Source organism: Cydia splendana, chromosome 13, assembly GCF_910591565.1.
Source record: "Cydia splendana chromosome 13, ilCydSple1.2, whole genome shotgun sequence".
Taxonomy (NCBI): Eukaryota; Metazoa; Arthropoda; class Insecta; order Lepidoptera; family Tortricidae; genus Cydia; species Cydia splendana.
The window spans coordinates 14847857-14866158 of NC_085972.1; the positions used below are offsets into that span (position 1 = coordinate 14847857).

Consider the following 18302-nt stretch of genomic DNA (forward strand, 5'->3'; position numbering starts at 1 on the left):
TGTCCCGGGTTGATTCAATTTCAATTTCCTTACGCTTAATGATATTTTTCCTCTGGTCTAGGATCTGATGCGTCAATTGAATTGAAGCCCAGAGAGTACAATGAAGAAGTTCTGAGCCGTCGGAGCCGTGGCAGTTTGGACATCATGTCGGAAGGCGACGGTAAGATATTCATTGTCATCATCACCATCATAATGAAAGAGCCAGTTCTTTAGGTCCCTGTAAGACACGAAATTTTGCTTTTGCTTTTAGTTGTAGTCTATAGCTTGCACGTGGTTTTCCTCTTCCTCTCCCAGCTTCGATCTTGCCCTCGAATATAGTTTTAAAGAAAGTGTCGTGTGTTATCAAGTAACCTATCATTTTGCTTCGTCTATTCTACATATATAGTCCTCAGTAGGTTTCATTCATTTTATAGTTTAGCAAATACGTCGGTATTTACGTAATATATCGGTGCAAATCAGTGTACAATTTATATTTCGTTAAAATTCACCTTCCTTACGAATTCATCATTTACCTTCATCTCCTTAGGGCTCGGTCTCCGATAGACATTGTGCGCTACGTTCAACGTGGCGCTATACCCCATCAGGGTGTTAATCAGGGATGTTACGGAGCTCCGGTTCCGTTTCCGTTAAGGCGGAACTTCCGTTTGGTATTACACATCCGTTTCTGTTCCGGTTTCGTTATGTTTGAAACGGAAGTTATAACGGATATCAATGCTTCGCGCGGCGGCGGCGTACATCAAATATGTACAAGTATCATACCAGTCATTCGCTCATCGCCCCGCTTGCCACGTGCTACGCTAATTTGTTGTTTGTTTGTATACTTTGTTTTATTCGTGTTATTAAAATTAAAATCGTATGTGTTCTGTTGTGTACTGACTACTGACTGTGTGTAGTGTGTGTGGTGAATGTAAGTGTGTAAAAAAACGCACAATGAAGCCGAAATCAAGTTCGATTTGGAACTATTTTGATGAAGTTAGTGGGACACGGCTAAGTGTAAACTTTGTCTGAAGGTTTATTCTAGAAAGGGGAAAACGACTACATCGTTAAAAAGTCAGGCTCCGATTCTGGTTCCGGTTCCGTTTTCGGTACCGTTTCCGTTTTCGGTTCCGTTTCCGTTTTCGGTTCCGTTTCCGTTTTCGGTTCCGTTAAACTAAATTGAAAACATCTGTTTCCGTTTTCGGTTCCGATAAAACCACATCCGTTACATCTCTGGTGTTAATTAGCACCATTCCCTTGTAAATACACTCTGAAAGTACATTTTAGCGCAATACACCGTTTAAGATTATAGTTCAGTCGAAAGAGGTTTTAAGTGCATTTCGCTCGTGTGAAGTGTGTCTCGAACAGTTTAAAACGCTTTACAAATGCACCAACCATTCATTACTTTATTTCTAACGAAATAACTAAAAGATTAGCAATACTGCTTGCCATGTGTAACTTAACGAGGATGGAATTTTCCTGTATTGATTGCAAAGCCAGCTTATGTTTGGCTTATAGAATGGGCACATCTGCTTGCAAACTTTTGCCTAACTAGAACCGAATTAGGGCCACGTAGCAGTAAGTAACAAGTTTTCTATTCAAACTTTGTTTACCATTCATGATACTTATTAACATTTACTTAAGAGTAATTAATAGGAAACTAAATATACTATGTATACAATGGAAAAGTGAGGCCAAAAATACATATTTTTCTTATCTACGAGGAAAATAATAGATCTCGTAGTTACGAAGAACAACAAGTTTATCGTGTTAAATAGACTATGTACGAGGGCTGATCCGAAAGTTGTTAGCTGCTCCGGCTCTACTCATGCGATTGCAATATGATTTATACCATTGTGAGGGATATTTCAGTATGTAAAGAGGTGACGTCAATTCGTTTTTAGAAAACGCATAGTTTTGTTTTTCAATATTTTTTTTCTGCGACCTGCCGAAGCCTAACCATCAGCCAGGATGATTAGTAATTGAGACTCCATTATGTGGTATCATTTTACAAACATTTTTAGTTTAAAAATATATAATTTTTTTAGGTACTGCTAATTGCGAATCTCGGTCGTCTTTTTACGTAAAATCATTTTGATTGAGTAAACCTAATTATGACTTAATAGGTGTCAATAATGAGTCATTTCATCAAAAGTAGTAATTTCAGATACTTATTCAAAAATGTGCTTTATCATATAAAATTATTTATCCATTATACATCGACAATAGCAGAAGGAACCGAATAATTAGACCCGGGTAAATATAAGTTGATTCTTAAAGATTTCAATACGAGATTCATCTAATTGTAAAAAAAAATAGTTTTTTTCTTAGTACTCGTAATTTATAACTCCATACAAAACAGCTTTCAGTAATAAATATATTATATAAAAAATTAACATATAAGTAAAAAATTAAATAATGGCCATAATTACCATTGAAATATCCCTCATAATGGTATAAATCATACTGCAATCGCATGAGTAGAGCCGGAGCAGCTAACAACTTTCGGATCTGCCCTCGTATACACTACAGCTATAGTCAAAAACCGGACAAGTGCGAGTTGGACTCGCCCACCGAGGGCCGGTTCCGTACTTTTTAGTATTTGTTGTTATTGCGGCAACAGAAATAAATCATCTGTGAAAATTACAACTGCCTAGCTATCACGGTTCATGATATACAGCCTGGTGACAGACAGACAGACGGACAGTGAAGTCTTAGTAATAGTGTCCCGTTTTAACCTTTGGGTACGGGATCCTAAAAACGCTCATTGATTCCAGAATTTAAAGCAGCGGAGGCCCCTGGGTCACACCTTAATTTTGCGGCAATGTTACCGTCTTGGCTTTACAAAGGAACTACAAAGTATATCGAATACTCTGAACCTACACGTACCACTGAAAGTTCGACGTCAATTACTCGTACTCGCACTGTTAAGATAAAGAAAGTGGTCAAAGTGTCAAAGGCACCTAAGAAGAGGGTGCTAAGTACTACAACAAAATCGAACAAAGTGTCAAAAGCCAGCAAGAAAGTACAACCAAGTATAATAACAAGAACATCGATCAAAGCGTCAAAAACCAGCGGGAATGTACAACCAAGTACAATACGAGTAACAAGAACATCGATCAAAGCGTCAAAAACTAGCGGGAATGTAGAACCAAGACCATCAAGAACTACCAAGAAAGTCGAATCGAGCCAGTTTTCAAATGTTGTGAGGGACTTTTGGGAATCTATCGTAAGATTTTTTTCCGTGTGGTATGCATCTGTTTATGTGCCTATAGTAACGTAAGATTGGGAGGATGTACTCATAATTGACTGCTAGATGATGAATGAAGATACGATTCACTGTGGTTTCAATTGTAAATGAGTACGTGCGCGAGCGAATAAAGAGCAGTGTGAAAGAGGAAGTAAACAAATATCTAATATACTCGTAATTATACTGTAGATAGTTAGTGTAACTGTAAATAAAGGGAATTTGTTTGTATCCCTGTACTAAACTTTTATATAACATAATATGATTTGAATTGAACGCTGTAAACAAAGGATGGTACAGTAAGAGCCACTTGCACCAGACCACCCAGGGTTTGCCATTAACTCAGAGTTAACCGTTAACACAGGGTTAAATTGTACTCGTACTGGTGGGGTTTAACCGGTTAACCCCGAGTCAGTGACTAACCCCGAATAACGCAAGTGGCCCTAAGCAATGTAAGCAGATTGATTTGGTAACATCCAAATTTTTATGTTTGAGCTTGTACCTATAAGATGAGAAATAGACAAATATTTGCAGTAAGTAGGTAATCAAAATTTGGTCTAGTCGCTTGTTTAACTTAGTAGCTCGTTTATCCAAATAGGTAACTACATGACTTTCATATTTTTAGACTGACTTCTCAACTTCAGTAACGAGAACTCCAAAAGTAGCGTCAAAATCCTTTAAACCAAAGCCAACCAAGACTATATCAATAAATCGCCGAGCGAGTGCGTTGCGACAAAATGTTATCAGGGTCTTCAGGCCTAAATCAACTCTTACCAAGTGGCGTCCTACGAAGCCAGAAAGGTTCTTCTACAAGACTTCTACTGCGAATTACCGCAGGAGGAAAATGAAGGAAGATTCGGGCAATCCCGAAATGAAGATATGGATACCATCGTACGGGAGGTAAGTTTCCTGTGCTTGCAGATTTTTTTCTTGGGTTATAACCGCCGTTACAAAAGAGGGTTGGTATAAGTTTAACTTTCGTATCTGTGCGCCCACCTCTGGCATCATAGCCCGGAAACAAATGAACGAATATGTGTGCGGTTTTTCTTTAATCGAAAATATTTTCTGTCATGCTGGTTCCCCAATACATTGTAAGTTGCTAGATAATCATCAATATTTAAGAGCTTACTCTTGTCGGTGTAGTAATCGCCACTCTTCTCTTTGCTTGGCCAGCCTTTTTACTTCCTCATACGATACGACAGACACTTTATCTTTTATTTGGCTGAGATATGTGAGTCTGAGCTTTCCTGCGTCTGTTCCTCTCAATCTTGCTCTAAAGGATGTTTAAAAAATCTGTCGTGCCGTAACAGGTGGCTTACTACTGTTTGCTAAATTAAAAGTTACTAATTCACGACATAATTATTATTATACTAAAACTCATTCGTTTAAAAAAAACACATACGAAATGTATAAGTGCTAATGAACCCTTTGGGAGTTTGGTTGAACATAACAGTTACTATTTGTAATGTATAGGTAGATGTTTCAAATGAACCAAGATCTCAAATACCATTATAAAGCCGACCACTGACTAACAGGCCGCCGGACGATATCGGCCTGTCAGTTAGAACAAAAATTTGACAGTTCCGAACAACTGACCGACCAATATCGTCCGGCGGACTGTTAGTCAGTGGTCGGTTTTAAATACATTTAAGTTTATACATATTACTAAAATAAAATTCTACTCCACTACAGGCACAAGGGGCTCCCAATGCGACATTGGCATGTGTCGACTAAAGCTGTTAAAGAACCCGACACAACCTACGACGAGAACTATTACAGAACATTATTATATTTTTGAAGACAATTACGAATTAGTACATTTACATTACTGTAAGGTAATGTACTTTGATGTTACAACTTGTGAGTTGAAGCGGAGTAGCAGAAAAGAAATGTCGTAGGTTAGTAACTATTTATCTACTTACAGCATAGGAGACCCCTATTTATTGGCTGTGAATGTAAAGTTTAAGTTAATTTATTTAGGCCATAAGATCCTACAACGCACAAGGGAGCTCGCACGAACTGTAGGTGGCAGCGCCTGCATACCGAGTATTCGCTAGAAGTGACAATTTGGTCACGGGCGAGGTGGCAGACCCTTCAACGCTGTGTAATGTTAGCAAGGCAGTTCCATGTGATAGGTACGATAGTTTAGTTGGCTGCGTTTTAATCAGCTTTTATTTACAATAGCTGACTGTCTGTAAAAATATTGACAGCTACTATAAATATCGACTGACCTGTAGTCCTGTACAAAGGTTACAATGTTACAATCTGAAGCAGCTGTTATGTTGTCATCTTTAGAAAGCAGTTTTTCTGATATACTCGTATAAATGCAACTAATTTTAGTCCGCTTTTTGACGCAGTTTATTTTTAATAAATATTGTTTTATTTGTGTATTTTTTGTGCATATCTTATTTTATAAATACGAGCGTAATCATTACCTAATCTGAGTTAAGAGGGCATCGTCCGTCCAGTGGCGGTCCTCATTGGAGGATTACGTTTTCTAATATACCAATCCATTCCAGTATATCAATGTTGTATTTAGTTCTATTGATTACCCAACTTTTGGTCTATAGTTTTAATACTATATTACTTACCTACTTAATTTTGACTTCATTTTACCTACTTAATTTTGAAACAGAAAAAAGTGGCTACCATTTCGCTGGCCCAATATTACAGAGTTCTATGTTACACTTTTATCGAACTGAAATTTGAACATTGTCTTAGTGACATTAAGTCGAATTTCAACTATCTTGAAAATGTAAGATAGAACCCTGTAATATTGGGCCAGCGATTAGCCGTTTAGATGATGATTGATGAAGCAAAATAAAACTATGTGAAAAAAACCATACAGATATTAATTGGTTTATTCCGTAATGAGGTCGCCACTGGACGGCCGGTGCAGTCTTAAGAGAAGGTCGACATAATTAGAGGTTAAAATGAATAACGCTAGGAAGCACTCTGCTTTCACTTCGGTTACGAGAAAAATAGACCAAAAATATGTTTTTAAGCTAATCATTTTGTCATAGAGTCTGTGCGGAAAGAGTAGAGTCGTGGAATGTAAGGCAGCCCATACATTCAGACTTTAGAAGCACTAATACTATTCCCCATTCAACTGTACGAGAGGTGCGATGTGCAGCAAGCGCGTAAGCATTCGTTGGACCACGCCACGCAGTAGCGGTTTGGGGTTGTAAAAGTTACTAAGACAATAAAGACCTTACAAGATTATTATACTTTAGCCTATGGACAGAGCATAAAAAACGACTTTCCAGTTCCACAGCCACCATAACACAGAACATTGACATTGACAAAGTTTACAAGCCTGGCAAACAACCGCGAATTAAGTATAGCGGCCCCTGGTTATACAATTTTTGATTGGTAACTAAATAAATAAATTAGTATTTAGGCCCGCTGCTGCGGCGATGACGCGTCTCACATAACCCTGTCGGGTTTTTTGCATGTAGTGCAGGAATTTATTCAAACTTATGAATTTTTATTTATGGAATTTGACAAAATAAGGCAATACAAAAAAACATTACTTTATTGCAAGCATTTCAACGAATCTCATTTTCTAACATATGCAGATTTTGCTGTCGACGAGTGTTATGTACGTTGGTTGGCAGAACCTGTATATCGTCCGAGGAGTCATTACCTTTTTGAGTATTTTCACCTTCAATTGTGACAGCATGTAAATCGTCGGTATGATTATTTGCACCGTATCTTTGTGACTTATCTGCCATGGAACGTCTCTCAATGTTATCATCACTAAAGAAATTTTCATCTAAAAAGGGCTTACCCTCCTCAGAATCGAAAGCCCACATCTTTTTTACACCTGTGTCGCCAGCGTTCTGTTCATCATTGTTATTTCCACGATCGTTGTCTGCAATTTCTCCATTATTGTCTTCAACAGAACTAGCCTTAATATCAGCCCTGTCATTTACGTCTTCATTAATAGCATCGTCAGATACTTTCCCTCCTCCATCGCCATTGTCACTCTGAAGGCCATTAGTAGCAACATCTCCCTGGGAGTTTGTATTGTCGTCGGTAAAAAACCCCTTTTCTAACTGATCATCAGAAAAAAAGTTGTCCTCTATGTGGTCATCAGACAAGAAATCTTTTTGTATATGTTCGTCAGACAAGAAATCTTTTTGTATATGTTCGTCAGACAAGAAATCTTTCTTTATATTATCATCATCTACAGCGACATCATCGTTTATTTGTTTTCCATCATCGTCCTCAACTGCTTCTTCGTGTCTACCTTCCACATCTTCAACTGCACCTTCGTCTCCATCTTCCACTGCACCTTCGTCCTCATCTTCCACTGCACCTTTGTCCTCATCTTCAACTGCACCTTCAGCTCCGTCTTCAACTGCTTCATTAAGTGGAGCTTCATTGTTTTCTGCTGTCATGTCGGAGATAAAATCTTCCTTTAAATTGTCGTCACTGAAAAAATCTTTATCTAAAAAGTCGTCAGATAAGAAGCCATCTCCTTTGACACTTTTACCATCCAAGACTTGTTTATTGAATCCATCCTGTGAAATCACCGACTCCTCTTCATCAACAGCATCATCCTGAACCGGCCACCCAATAGTATCATCGTCGACGCCCATATTTGTTTCCTCAGAGACGTCCGCATTTACTCCATCGCCTGAAATACGCTGCCCATCATCGTCAGCCATATCTTCTCTATCACTAACGGTATTGACACTCTCTAATTTACCTTGGCTGCCCACATTTCCATCATTATCATCACTCTTGAATGTTGCAATGTTACCTTCGTTGTCCGCTACTGCGTCATCATCTACACCAACATTGGCTTCTGCATTTGTATCTACATCGCCTTCATCATCATCGTTTACACCTCCATCATCTGCTGTGTCTTTCAAAACTTCCGCATTTTCTGCATCACTGACAGCCATAAGTTTTCCGTCATCGTCTTCCACTCCTTCATTATTAACTTCGCCATTTCCACTTGGCTTTTCACCACCCAATACTTTATCATCTACACCTACGTCTTCAACATTATCTTGTTTGCCATCAGTTTCAAATTCCGACAAAAAATCATTTTGTACATTATCGTCACTGAAGAAATTTTCATCAAGAACATCGTCAGAAAAGAACTCTTCATCCGAGAAGAAATTCTCGTCAAGACCATCAGAAAAGAATTCATCTTTATTATTCAATTGCTTTTCTTTAGCAGTGTTATCCCCATAATCGTCATTGTCATCTACACTTCCATTTTCATCCCTTCCCTCTTCGTCATTACCAGCCACATCACCACCATCACCATCATCACCATAGTTGTTGTCATCGTCGCCTTGCTTATTTTCATCGATGGGTGCACCTAATATACTTGTCAAGTGATCTTTAATTCGTACTGGTATCTCGTTCAGCATATGACCATACACCAACGATTGATATCCGTGCCGATCTGTATATTGTGTTTCCCACGGGGTAATTGAGAACTCCAAAGACCTTGAAGAGGAACCAGAAAGAAAACATTAGAAATAACTTAAGTAGACACTATCAAATGCAGCTCATATATCGCTGGTGCTCTAATGCTTACTTACATATCTCAAATATTAACTCGCATTTATAGACGGGTCTATCGCGAATTTACTTTATTACCTTTATTTACCGTACACCCGTCTATAAATGTGAGTTAATATGTGTTCAAAACGCGAAAGTTTTAAATATTATATCTCAAATATGTCTCATATTTACTTCCAGTCGTTATTAAGGACATAACATAGGTGACACTGAAAGCTTCTGAAATGTATTACTTATAAAAAAAGAAAAAGAAGTGATTGTCATTTGTTATTTTTTAAATTGCATACTCAGGCGTTGCCATAGTTGTGTAGCTGCGATCATAGGCGCATTGTCATAAGTTTAAAATAAAAACCATGTGCTTTTTAAAATGCTATTTATAGAAAAAACGCGTAAGTAGGTACGCGTTTCCAAAAATGATCATGATTAGCAACAATAAAATAATTGCCTTAAGACGGTTTTACATGTTCTAAAAACTTTCAGTGTTATCCTTGTAGGTTAAAACCAATATTGAAGTTACTTATCGTTACAAATATATATTTTTTTACATCTGAACTAAGTAAACTAAAATATGTACCTCCAACCCGTCAAAAGAATATCTCGTAACTTGGTCTGTCCTTCCTGTATGTCGATAATAATGTTCACAGCGATGTCCGTCAGTTCGGCAGCAAAATCATGCGTCGTACTTCCTTTGCCATCGTCTTCATGGGTAACTTTACCATGTATCTAAAAAAGATCACATTACATTAAAATACTCGACGACTTAATGAATCCGATTCAAAAAGAAAAGGCGTCGTGCTAAACTCGGGGGCCATTGATTTAAAGGTATATTGCTTCGTAAAAACTGGCCTTACAGGCGAAACGAAGTGGACCAGAATTTAGGTGTCAGATCGCGTTGTGTAACCACCAATGTACTGGCCCACTTCTTGTTTACGAAGTAATCATCATCATCACCATCATATCAGCCAGGGGACGTCCACTGCTGGACATAGGCCTCCCCCAAAGAGTGCCACAATGACCGATCTTGCGCCACCCGCACCCGCTTGTTTATATATTACGAAGTAATATATAAATCAAATCTGAGGGCATGATTTTTTCATAGACTTCATGTATCTTCTACAATTAATAACTATTTTCTCTTGCGTACCTGTATGGAACTGAAGATAACTGCATCAGCCGCGGTATTAGGCTCCGAGCCGTCTTTATAAGGCCCTCCAGAGCGCGCCACGTAAGCTGTGTCAAGTCCGTACAACATCACGTCTTTCAGAGCCATGTGGCACTGCCATTTTGCCTTGTCCGTCTAAAACATGTCATTAAACAAGGACACTCAGTATGGTCTGGACTATTGCTTTATTTAAGATATAGGTACAAAGAAAAAGCCTAATGACAAACAACAAGTGGGTAGATAGTATTTTAACCCATGTCGGACCCATGATCCCAAACGGCATCAGGCGTCTGTAAACGACTTTTACGAGATGTGCTAAATAAAAATTAATAAAAATGAATTGGTACTTCTGTGTTCATAAGAATTTCGTAATTCGCCAGGTTGACGTGTCCTTTGTTCGCTGTCAATGTCTTCTGATTTACTTTTGCAACATAGTCCGTCATAAACTCAGCGTAGCTTTTAAACAGCTGGTGTTGACTATTTCTACAAGATAATAACAATTTATATACTATTTTATCATAGTCTAATAAAACATGGTATTCTCTTCCCAGAGTGATACAAGCCTACGTCACAATAACATTGCCACTTTATATAGCGCTATCGCATATTATCATATAACGCTGTCGCATGATGACGTAGGCTTGTGTCAGTCACGTGACCACGAAAAGACGGGAAGAGAGTACCAGGCGGAGTATATTATTATACCATGCTATTTTATAGTTCTGCATTTTAAATATTCACTTGTTTAAATCTGTTCAACAACTACAACATATTCGTGCCAGTGCAAGATACGGGCTACGAGGGTAGATAAATTATATACTTAATAAAGGAGGTAACGGTAACGTAGGTACCTGAAATTGGACACTTTGCTTCCGAGCACAACAGTAGTGTTGATGTAGCTATACATAGCTCCCTGCAGCTTTGTATGCAATTCCTCGCGAATGGGCTTCGAAATTACAATTTCCAGCTTTTCCTCTGCCATGGAAAATAACATAGAGTTAGACCAACAAAGTCTGCAGCTATTATGATAGCCCACGCAGTGCAAGTGTTATTTATACGTCACAAATTCATAGAAGTTTGACGTTTAAAATAACACTTGCACTGCACGGGCTATCAAAATTGCTGCAGACTTTTCTTGGTCTAACTCTATTAATTATTTGCATACCGTATGTTTCCTACAACTTCGTTAAAATATGTTTTCAGTTCTGTTTCCAAAAGCAAAAGATAAGCAGATCTAATTTTGAGAAGCAAAATAATTGTGACTTATTTCGCCTAAAATTTAGTATTGAACTGTAGGTACCAAATAGTGGATCTTTGCGTTATTAAAATTTACCTTTAGGAAAGTGAAATTTGAATTTAAACCTGTGAATGACCCGATCAACTTGTCGTTTTAAGAGAACCAAGGAGGTATTTGTTACACAGAAAGTTAATATACAAATAAAAAGTATTCATTTAAAGGACTTAATTGGACTTGAAAAGAGTTGGAACACTCACTTGGCCCCTTAGGGAAATATGGCGCAATCACTGGCGGTGCTCCTGAGTTAGGTGTTGATATCTATAACAATAATTATCGCTATCATTTTGAAGTATTTTTCCATCTCTAAATAATTGCTTATTTTAATAGTGTATAAGGGCAGCTATCTTATTCTTACTTATACATATAGATATGAAACAACATTCCCAATATTCAGTAATTTGCCGATAAAAAAGAATTAACAGTTAGGGAATCTTTTTTGAATTTTAGCACATATTATTTTATTAAAGTCTAAAACACTGCTGTTTAATAAATTTAGCTCATGGGACGAAACTAAGTAGGCTACATATTTGAACGGATCATACTTATATTTAGCAAATTTAATCAATTCCCGTTTCTGTATACCCACCTCAACCGTAAACTGGCAATTGCTGAGCATGAACGTGCTGTGTCCCATGTTGACAGAGTCCCCGTTCATAGTTGCTATCGAAATACCGGATAATGAGCAGTCTTCGACTACTATTCTGTAAAATAATAAAACAAACATTCATTCCAAACCTAGACAAATGAACGCGTACAAAGTGTTTCAAATGTAACCTCTAACAGTAGGAGCGTGCACGACGACAGCGCCCCATAGCGCGACTAAAGGCATATTTTGTCACAACTTTCAAACTAGAAGTAAGTAAACATCGTGTTCATTTGGCGTTGTAAGGTGCCATATGTTTTGTGGGAACTAGATTTCCAAACTTAAGCACTTGACAACATCACATCACACACATCACAGCGTAATTGTCAGTTCGAACATGGCTAATCAAGCTGGAAGGTGTATTTTGCCAGAACCTGTAAATACTTACGCCACTCTTCCGAAATTGTCGACCTGCTGTAAGCTGAAGGGTGAGAGGTCTTTCTGGTCATCTGGACTGGCGTATATCACAGAGGAGGAGTTCCTCGCTACATAGTATGTCGTGTCAATAAACATGCGATCTACTTTCGACTCCAACTTCACGTGGTTAGAGGGCAGGTCTAAATTCAGCTTCGGTCCTATCAAACCTGGCAGTTCTCTTAATACCATTTCAAAGAAATATCTGAAAGTTACGATAATTATATTACTCTTCTTTTGAAGCAAAATTAAATAAGAATACTTTGGTCAGTAAAGTTTGAATTAGTAAATGAACCATGGACGAATAAAACAAGAAGACTGACAGTGTCAATACAAATTCGCATTCTTCTATTCTAATATTAAGCGCTGTCGGTTGAACGGAAGTTTGTTTGACAAGAGGTCTAAGACTCGAAAAAATGGATAGAACTAAGACCTACTTCAAAATAGCTCAGCTTCCGTTCAAAAGATGGCGCTACGGTACACCCAAAAACAGAGGTAAGCGCCGAATAAAATGGTTTAGAATTGAAACTGTGACCTGCTGCGTTTATAGTGACACCTTCTGGCAATAAGCTGACAATAAAATTACAAGAGGAATGCGACTTTCTAGAATCATTGTCGGTCTTGTTTATTCGTCTATATTTGAACATAATTTATTTTTCCTTTTATGAAAGCTTTAAACTCCTGTTTGCCATCCCGAATATCCACACTCGACGCATCCCTAATTCGTTTGCACCCGCTTAATTCGTAAATAATGCCATTTGGCTTCATGTTAACCATTTGCATATTATATTTCATTGTGACACAAAGCGGTAGGTATATATAAATACCCAGCGTTCGAATTGAACACGGTTCTGCGATCCAACTGGCGCAGAATTTGCAATTTCTATCGATAACATTTATTTAGTTGAAACGTTGCACATAGGTCGGAAATCGCGATTTAGTCCGCCAAAAGTCAACTTTCTAAAAGTCGGCTTATCGCAAAACTAATTAGTTCTCGAATAACACCACATCTTCACGGAATTAATTCCACTCCACCACCACCCTTATCAGTTACGTAGGTAATCTACCAGGTTCTCAAAAGTCAGTCATCACATACGTTGCACACGCGGTTCTTAGCACTGTTATCCGAAGCAAACATTTCTAAGCCAATATTTATTTTTGTGGAGTTTATTTGTCAGTGAAAGTGATGGATATCGAAAATTCAGGTAAGTTTCTATTATTTTCAATTATTTTGAATTAGAAATATTTATTTTATGATATACAGGGTGGAAAGGCACGACGATCCTTTCCGGAAATGGGAGATAGTTTAGCCTAAGATCTATATTTTCTCCATAGAAACTATGTTAATATGGGCAACCGTTTCTAAATTATGACCTTTTAAACATCCACGCAAAAAACTACTTTGTTCTAACCCTAACAGGTGACAGGGTCAATGAACTTACTTGTAAACAATCAGTATTCGACAGGAAATTATGCTAATTTGTTGCCATCTAACCATTTTTAGGTCTGCTTACAGCACGGTAAGAATCATTGCAGGATTTTCGCTTTCTTAGTGGTTCCACTTGTTCAATACTTGAATGAAATAGTTATGTTATTCCTTAATATTAATAATACTAACCACAACATTGTTTACAACGACAGTTCAAATGGTGACATTGACAACCACTCAAAAGTACGCAATCGTCTTATAAATATCTCTGGTTTCCTTGACTGATAAAAAGGTTTTAGTTTCTTAACACGTTTCACAAAATTATTTTCGAATAATTGGAAACTATCTAAAATAATTAAAAATAACAAGTAGGTTGTGTTAGTTGCACCAAATGAACTTGCAAAAATGAAATACTAAGAATAAATCAAGAATAAATACTTCTTAAATACCTAACTAACAAACCTTCTTGCGTGGTAGGAAATAGACAGACCGTCTGATGTTTGAAATTAAATTTTCATTGAACTATACTTATTGAATGTCATATTCTTCAAATAAAAATGTTAGATGCTCGTGGCTATTTAAATTTGTGGGGCTGTGTAAAAGATATGGTGTACCAAACCAAACGGAATGTGAAACTGCGGACGAAATGAGACAAAGGCTAATTGGTGCTTTCTGCGGAGGATAAATGACGAAGAGCATACACTATATCGCATGTGCATCGACATACTCGGGTACGGGCTGCGGCGGCGTTGTAATACACGGAGGTACATTTGAACACCGTATGTGAAAAGAAGATAGTATTAAATATTGGAAAAAAGTAATTATCTAAGAAAGTAATAAAATTGTTTGTAATATTTTTGCATGCATTTGATTTATTTAACATTTATGCGTCATTCATACATCATTGCGATACTGTCAACGATCGGAAAAAAGTGTAAAGTCCCGAGCTTTCCCGACGGAGATCCTTAATCTAGCCGTCATGTGCACATGCTATAGGGTTATCACCACAGTTAAAAAGTAGTATTTTTGCAATTTTTATTTTTTACTCAATTAACGATTCTTACCATTACCAATAGTCTCTGTATCACTTAAACGACCTAATACTTCCGGGAAGGATCGTCGTGCCTTTCCACCCTGTATATATAACCCACTAAACATGACCCTTTTCTTGATGAACATTTTGTTATTTTTTCATATTCAATTGTGAAAATACTATGCTTCCGGGCCCGTCCTAGTGATATTTTTTATATCATTCTATAAATCAACTATATCTTTACATTTTATGAAAAAATTGGGGGCACTTTTGGGCACTTTGTAAAATATCGAGTTTCAAAAAAAAAATCGGAAATAGCAAATTATTACGTTTTTTTTTCATAAGCGTTAAAATGTCTTTTCTGTTATTCTAGGTTCATCAAATGCCTCTGGTTTTAAAGTTGTTACTCGAAAATACCTGTCTGATAAGTTAAATCAGCGGTCGGCAACCTTTTAGCAGTCAAGGGCCACATAGTAGTTAACGAAGTTGACGCGGGCCGCACTTTGTTAATATTTATGACTTTATCAGACATTGTCGTTTGTCAATATTTCATAAAAAAATGCCAGAGAGGCTCGCGGGCCGCAAGTGAAAGCCGCCGCTTGTTGCCGACCGCTGAGTTAAATGAACAAAATTTTCAGTCAATAACTGAAAAATTGGACTTTTTGGAAAATTATCTCCTTATGCGCTCAGGTGACGGAGATGAAGAAAAAAAGAACATGAAGCGTAAATTTTCACATTTTAAATCAGAATTTAAAAAGAGATGGATTAGATCACGTCGCATTGTGGAAAATTTTCTGATATCTAATGAATCTTGGTTGGAAGGAAGCTCCGCCGCTCCGGTCATACGCTCTAGAAACGGCAAAGCTTTATATAAATTTGTATGAGTGGCATCCGATGACACCGACAATGCACAAAATACTGATCCATGGCAGAATTACATATTATTGAAAACTTAATAGTTCCCTTTGAACAACTTTCGGAGGAAGCTGCAGAAGCCCGAAACAAACACTTTCGGTCATATCGTTTAAACTATGCCCGAAAGTTTTCTAGAGAATACTGCAATCTAGACATTTACCATAGCTTGGTTTTGACCTCCGATCCGCTTATCAGCAGTACGAGAAAGTTAACGAAACCTTGAGTTAAATTATTTCTGTCAGAAACTATGCAGCTATTGATTTCTGCTGAGCCACATAAGGCGAGAGCGGAGAATGATCAATGCTACCCAAGCGATGAGGAGGATTCTTCTTTAAGATATGATGATGATTAAATGTGGCGTGGGTTTATTTATTTAATTATTAATTAATTTAAGTTAATATTTTTGAGTAAATGTATCTGTCGTAATAATATTAGATAATAACCTTTGTATATTTCTATTAGTTTCTGTAATACATATGTTACTCTTATACCTAAATATAATATATATGTATAAATATATGTGTATTTTATTATTTATATATTCAATGGAAGAAAATACATATTTATTTACTGTAATATATATCATTATTAATATATAAAATAATCAAGCGAGGAGGAGCAAAATCAAAATTTTTTTGGAAAAAAGGGCCACAAATTTAAAAATAATAATTGTATTTATCTAAAAATATGTTTTCTTAGTTCAGAATCGTATATAAAGCGCATAAATGCAATAAAATATTTTTAGCGGCCTAAATCGTGATTTCCGACCTATGTGCGTTGTGTTGCGTATGTGAATGCACTGTTTACAGTAAAAATTACCCTATCTTGCGCATAACTTGTAACTTTGCGAGATTTTCCTTGTTTAAAATTTAGTAAAAACTTTTTAAAGCATCCAAGCAAGTGCATAAAGCCGTTCCGTGAAGACTTTAACCCTTTAAACGCCACGCCTGTCGTGTGCAGCGCGCGCGTCATGCGTCAAAGTAATCCTTGTCGGAATTCTCAAAGTCAATATTGGGCTGTAGGTAGCCGTGCGCGTCAGTAGGTCAGACGTCTTCGACGATCAAAGGGTTAATGATTTTAATTATTTTTAAAGAGCGACGTTGTAGTTTACGTACCTCAGTGTCTACTTACTACAGCTATAAATAGTATTCTGTTCTGTACGAGTAAAGCATGCAAACTAGACTGCGAAACATGTGCACTCGAGTGGCAATGGATTTTGTCCGAGCCGCGACGTCATGACGTGCGTCAGTGGGTCCATAATTACTTGGCCAGCAATCCCTAGTCCCGATCTATGTAGTAACAACTTACAACGAACTGAGCTTCTAACCGATGGAATCCTGTTTTAAAACTGCATGAAACCTAAACGACGCTATCGATCTAACCGCCGTCAAGATGGCTTTCTCCCGAAGGCTCGTGATGTGCTCATACTTCGAAAAACAGTGTTGTGCCGTTGAATCGTTTTCAATAGTTAACAGTAGAAATACACTATATTTTATAGGATACTAAAGGGAATACTGACACCATCACCACACCGTCTGTTAGATGGAAGCCTCCTGCAAGGTAGTGTGCATCTTGCCTATCCGGCTCGTAGATATTTAGAGCTTTGGAACCGAAGTTTTGCTGCAGACTCTGAAATTATTCGAAAATAGGTAAAATTGTGCTTTCCCATAATAATGTTAAATATGTCCCTAAGTCCGTAAAAGATTATCACCAAAATATTTTTATTTCGAATTCAGACATACGAGTATTTAAATTTATACTTAAACACACCCAACTTGGTCAGTAGAAAAAGGCCCGATCTTCCAAAAAGTACCTACACAAGCAAACTTACTTTTTCCTAATTGTGTGTTACTTTTGTTACGTGTTTTTGAACAATAAAGATACTATCTACTACTACTAAAAGAGATCTCTTCCAGAAGACCTATTTACATCATTGAACGGGTAGTACCAATATACATTTTTTTACGAGCGTATGAAAGAGTCCCACTGCGGGCAAAGGCCTCCCCTCTTTCACGCCATTTGGTCCTGTCCAATGCACATCCCGCCCCTCTATACAGAATGTATCATCCCATCTCCGTTTGGGTCTTCCTCTACCTCGAGATACATCCTGTGGGATCCAGTCCGTGGCCAATTTGGCCCAGCGCTCCGGGTGCATTCGGCTGATGTGCCCTGCCCAGACCCATTTCAACTTAACCCTTTACCAGGCTGACAGTTCAAAAATGACAATCGAATGTCAGTCTTACTCATCGAACATAGATCACATGTTTGAAGTGCCGTATGTGGGAAATATATATCCCTAAGCCTGGTAAAGGGTTAACCAATTTACATATCTATACATAATACCGAGTATAGTTACCTACCGATGCGATTTCGTTTTCGAAAGCATGCCTATATTGCTTCCATTCCTTTTCAAACTGTGTGTGTATATCTGGAAATTAATGTTATTTCAATTAAAATCCGACATGTACCGCTGAAATTGGATATTTTCTAATAAACTCACCACTATCGTAGTAATTTCGTAGTGCATCATATATATTCGAACATTCGATATCTTTTATTAAATAAAATGCTATTACTGAAAGCAAGTATAGAAATTTGATCATCTTTCAAAAAAGTACTATACCGGCATTACTTAAAATATC

At 37.4% G+C, this 18302-nt stretch overlaps 1 protein-coding gene across 1 annotated transcript; it reads right to left on the minus strand.

Annotated features, from left to right (window-relative positions):
* Window positions 1-6744: 6744 nt before the first annotated feature.
* LOC134796186 (uncharacterized) lies at window positions 6745-18301 on the minus strand. The gene is made up of 11 exons (XM_063768174.1): window positions 18161-18301; window positions 18021-18088; window positions 17180-17289; window positions 12258-12488; window positions 11813-11927; window positions 11424-11484; window positions 10781-10904; window positions 10277-10412; window positions 9912-10064; window positions 9342-9490; window positions 6745-8692 (listed from the first exon to the last, which is right to left on the minus strand). Exons 1-11 carry the CDS (start codon window positions 18261-18263, stop codon window positions 6772-6774), a joined length of 3171 nt encoding a protein of 1056 aa, XP_063624244.1. The 5' UTR covers window positions 18264-18301; the 3' UTR covers window positions 6745-6771.
* Window position 18302: the final 1 nt, after the last annotated feature.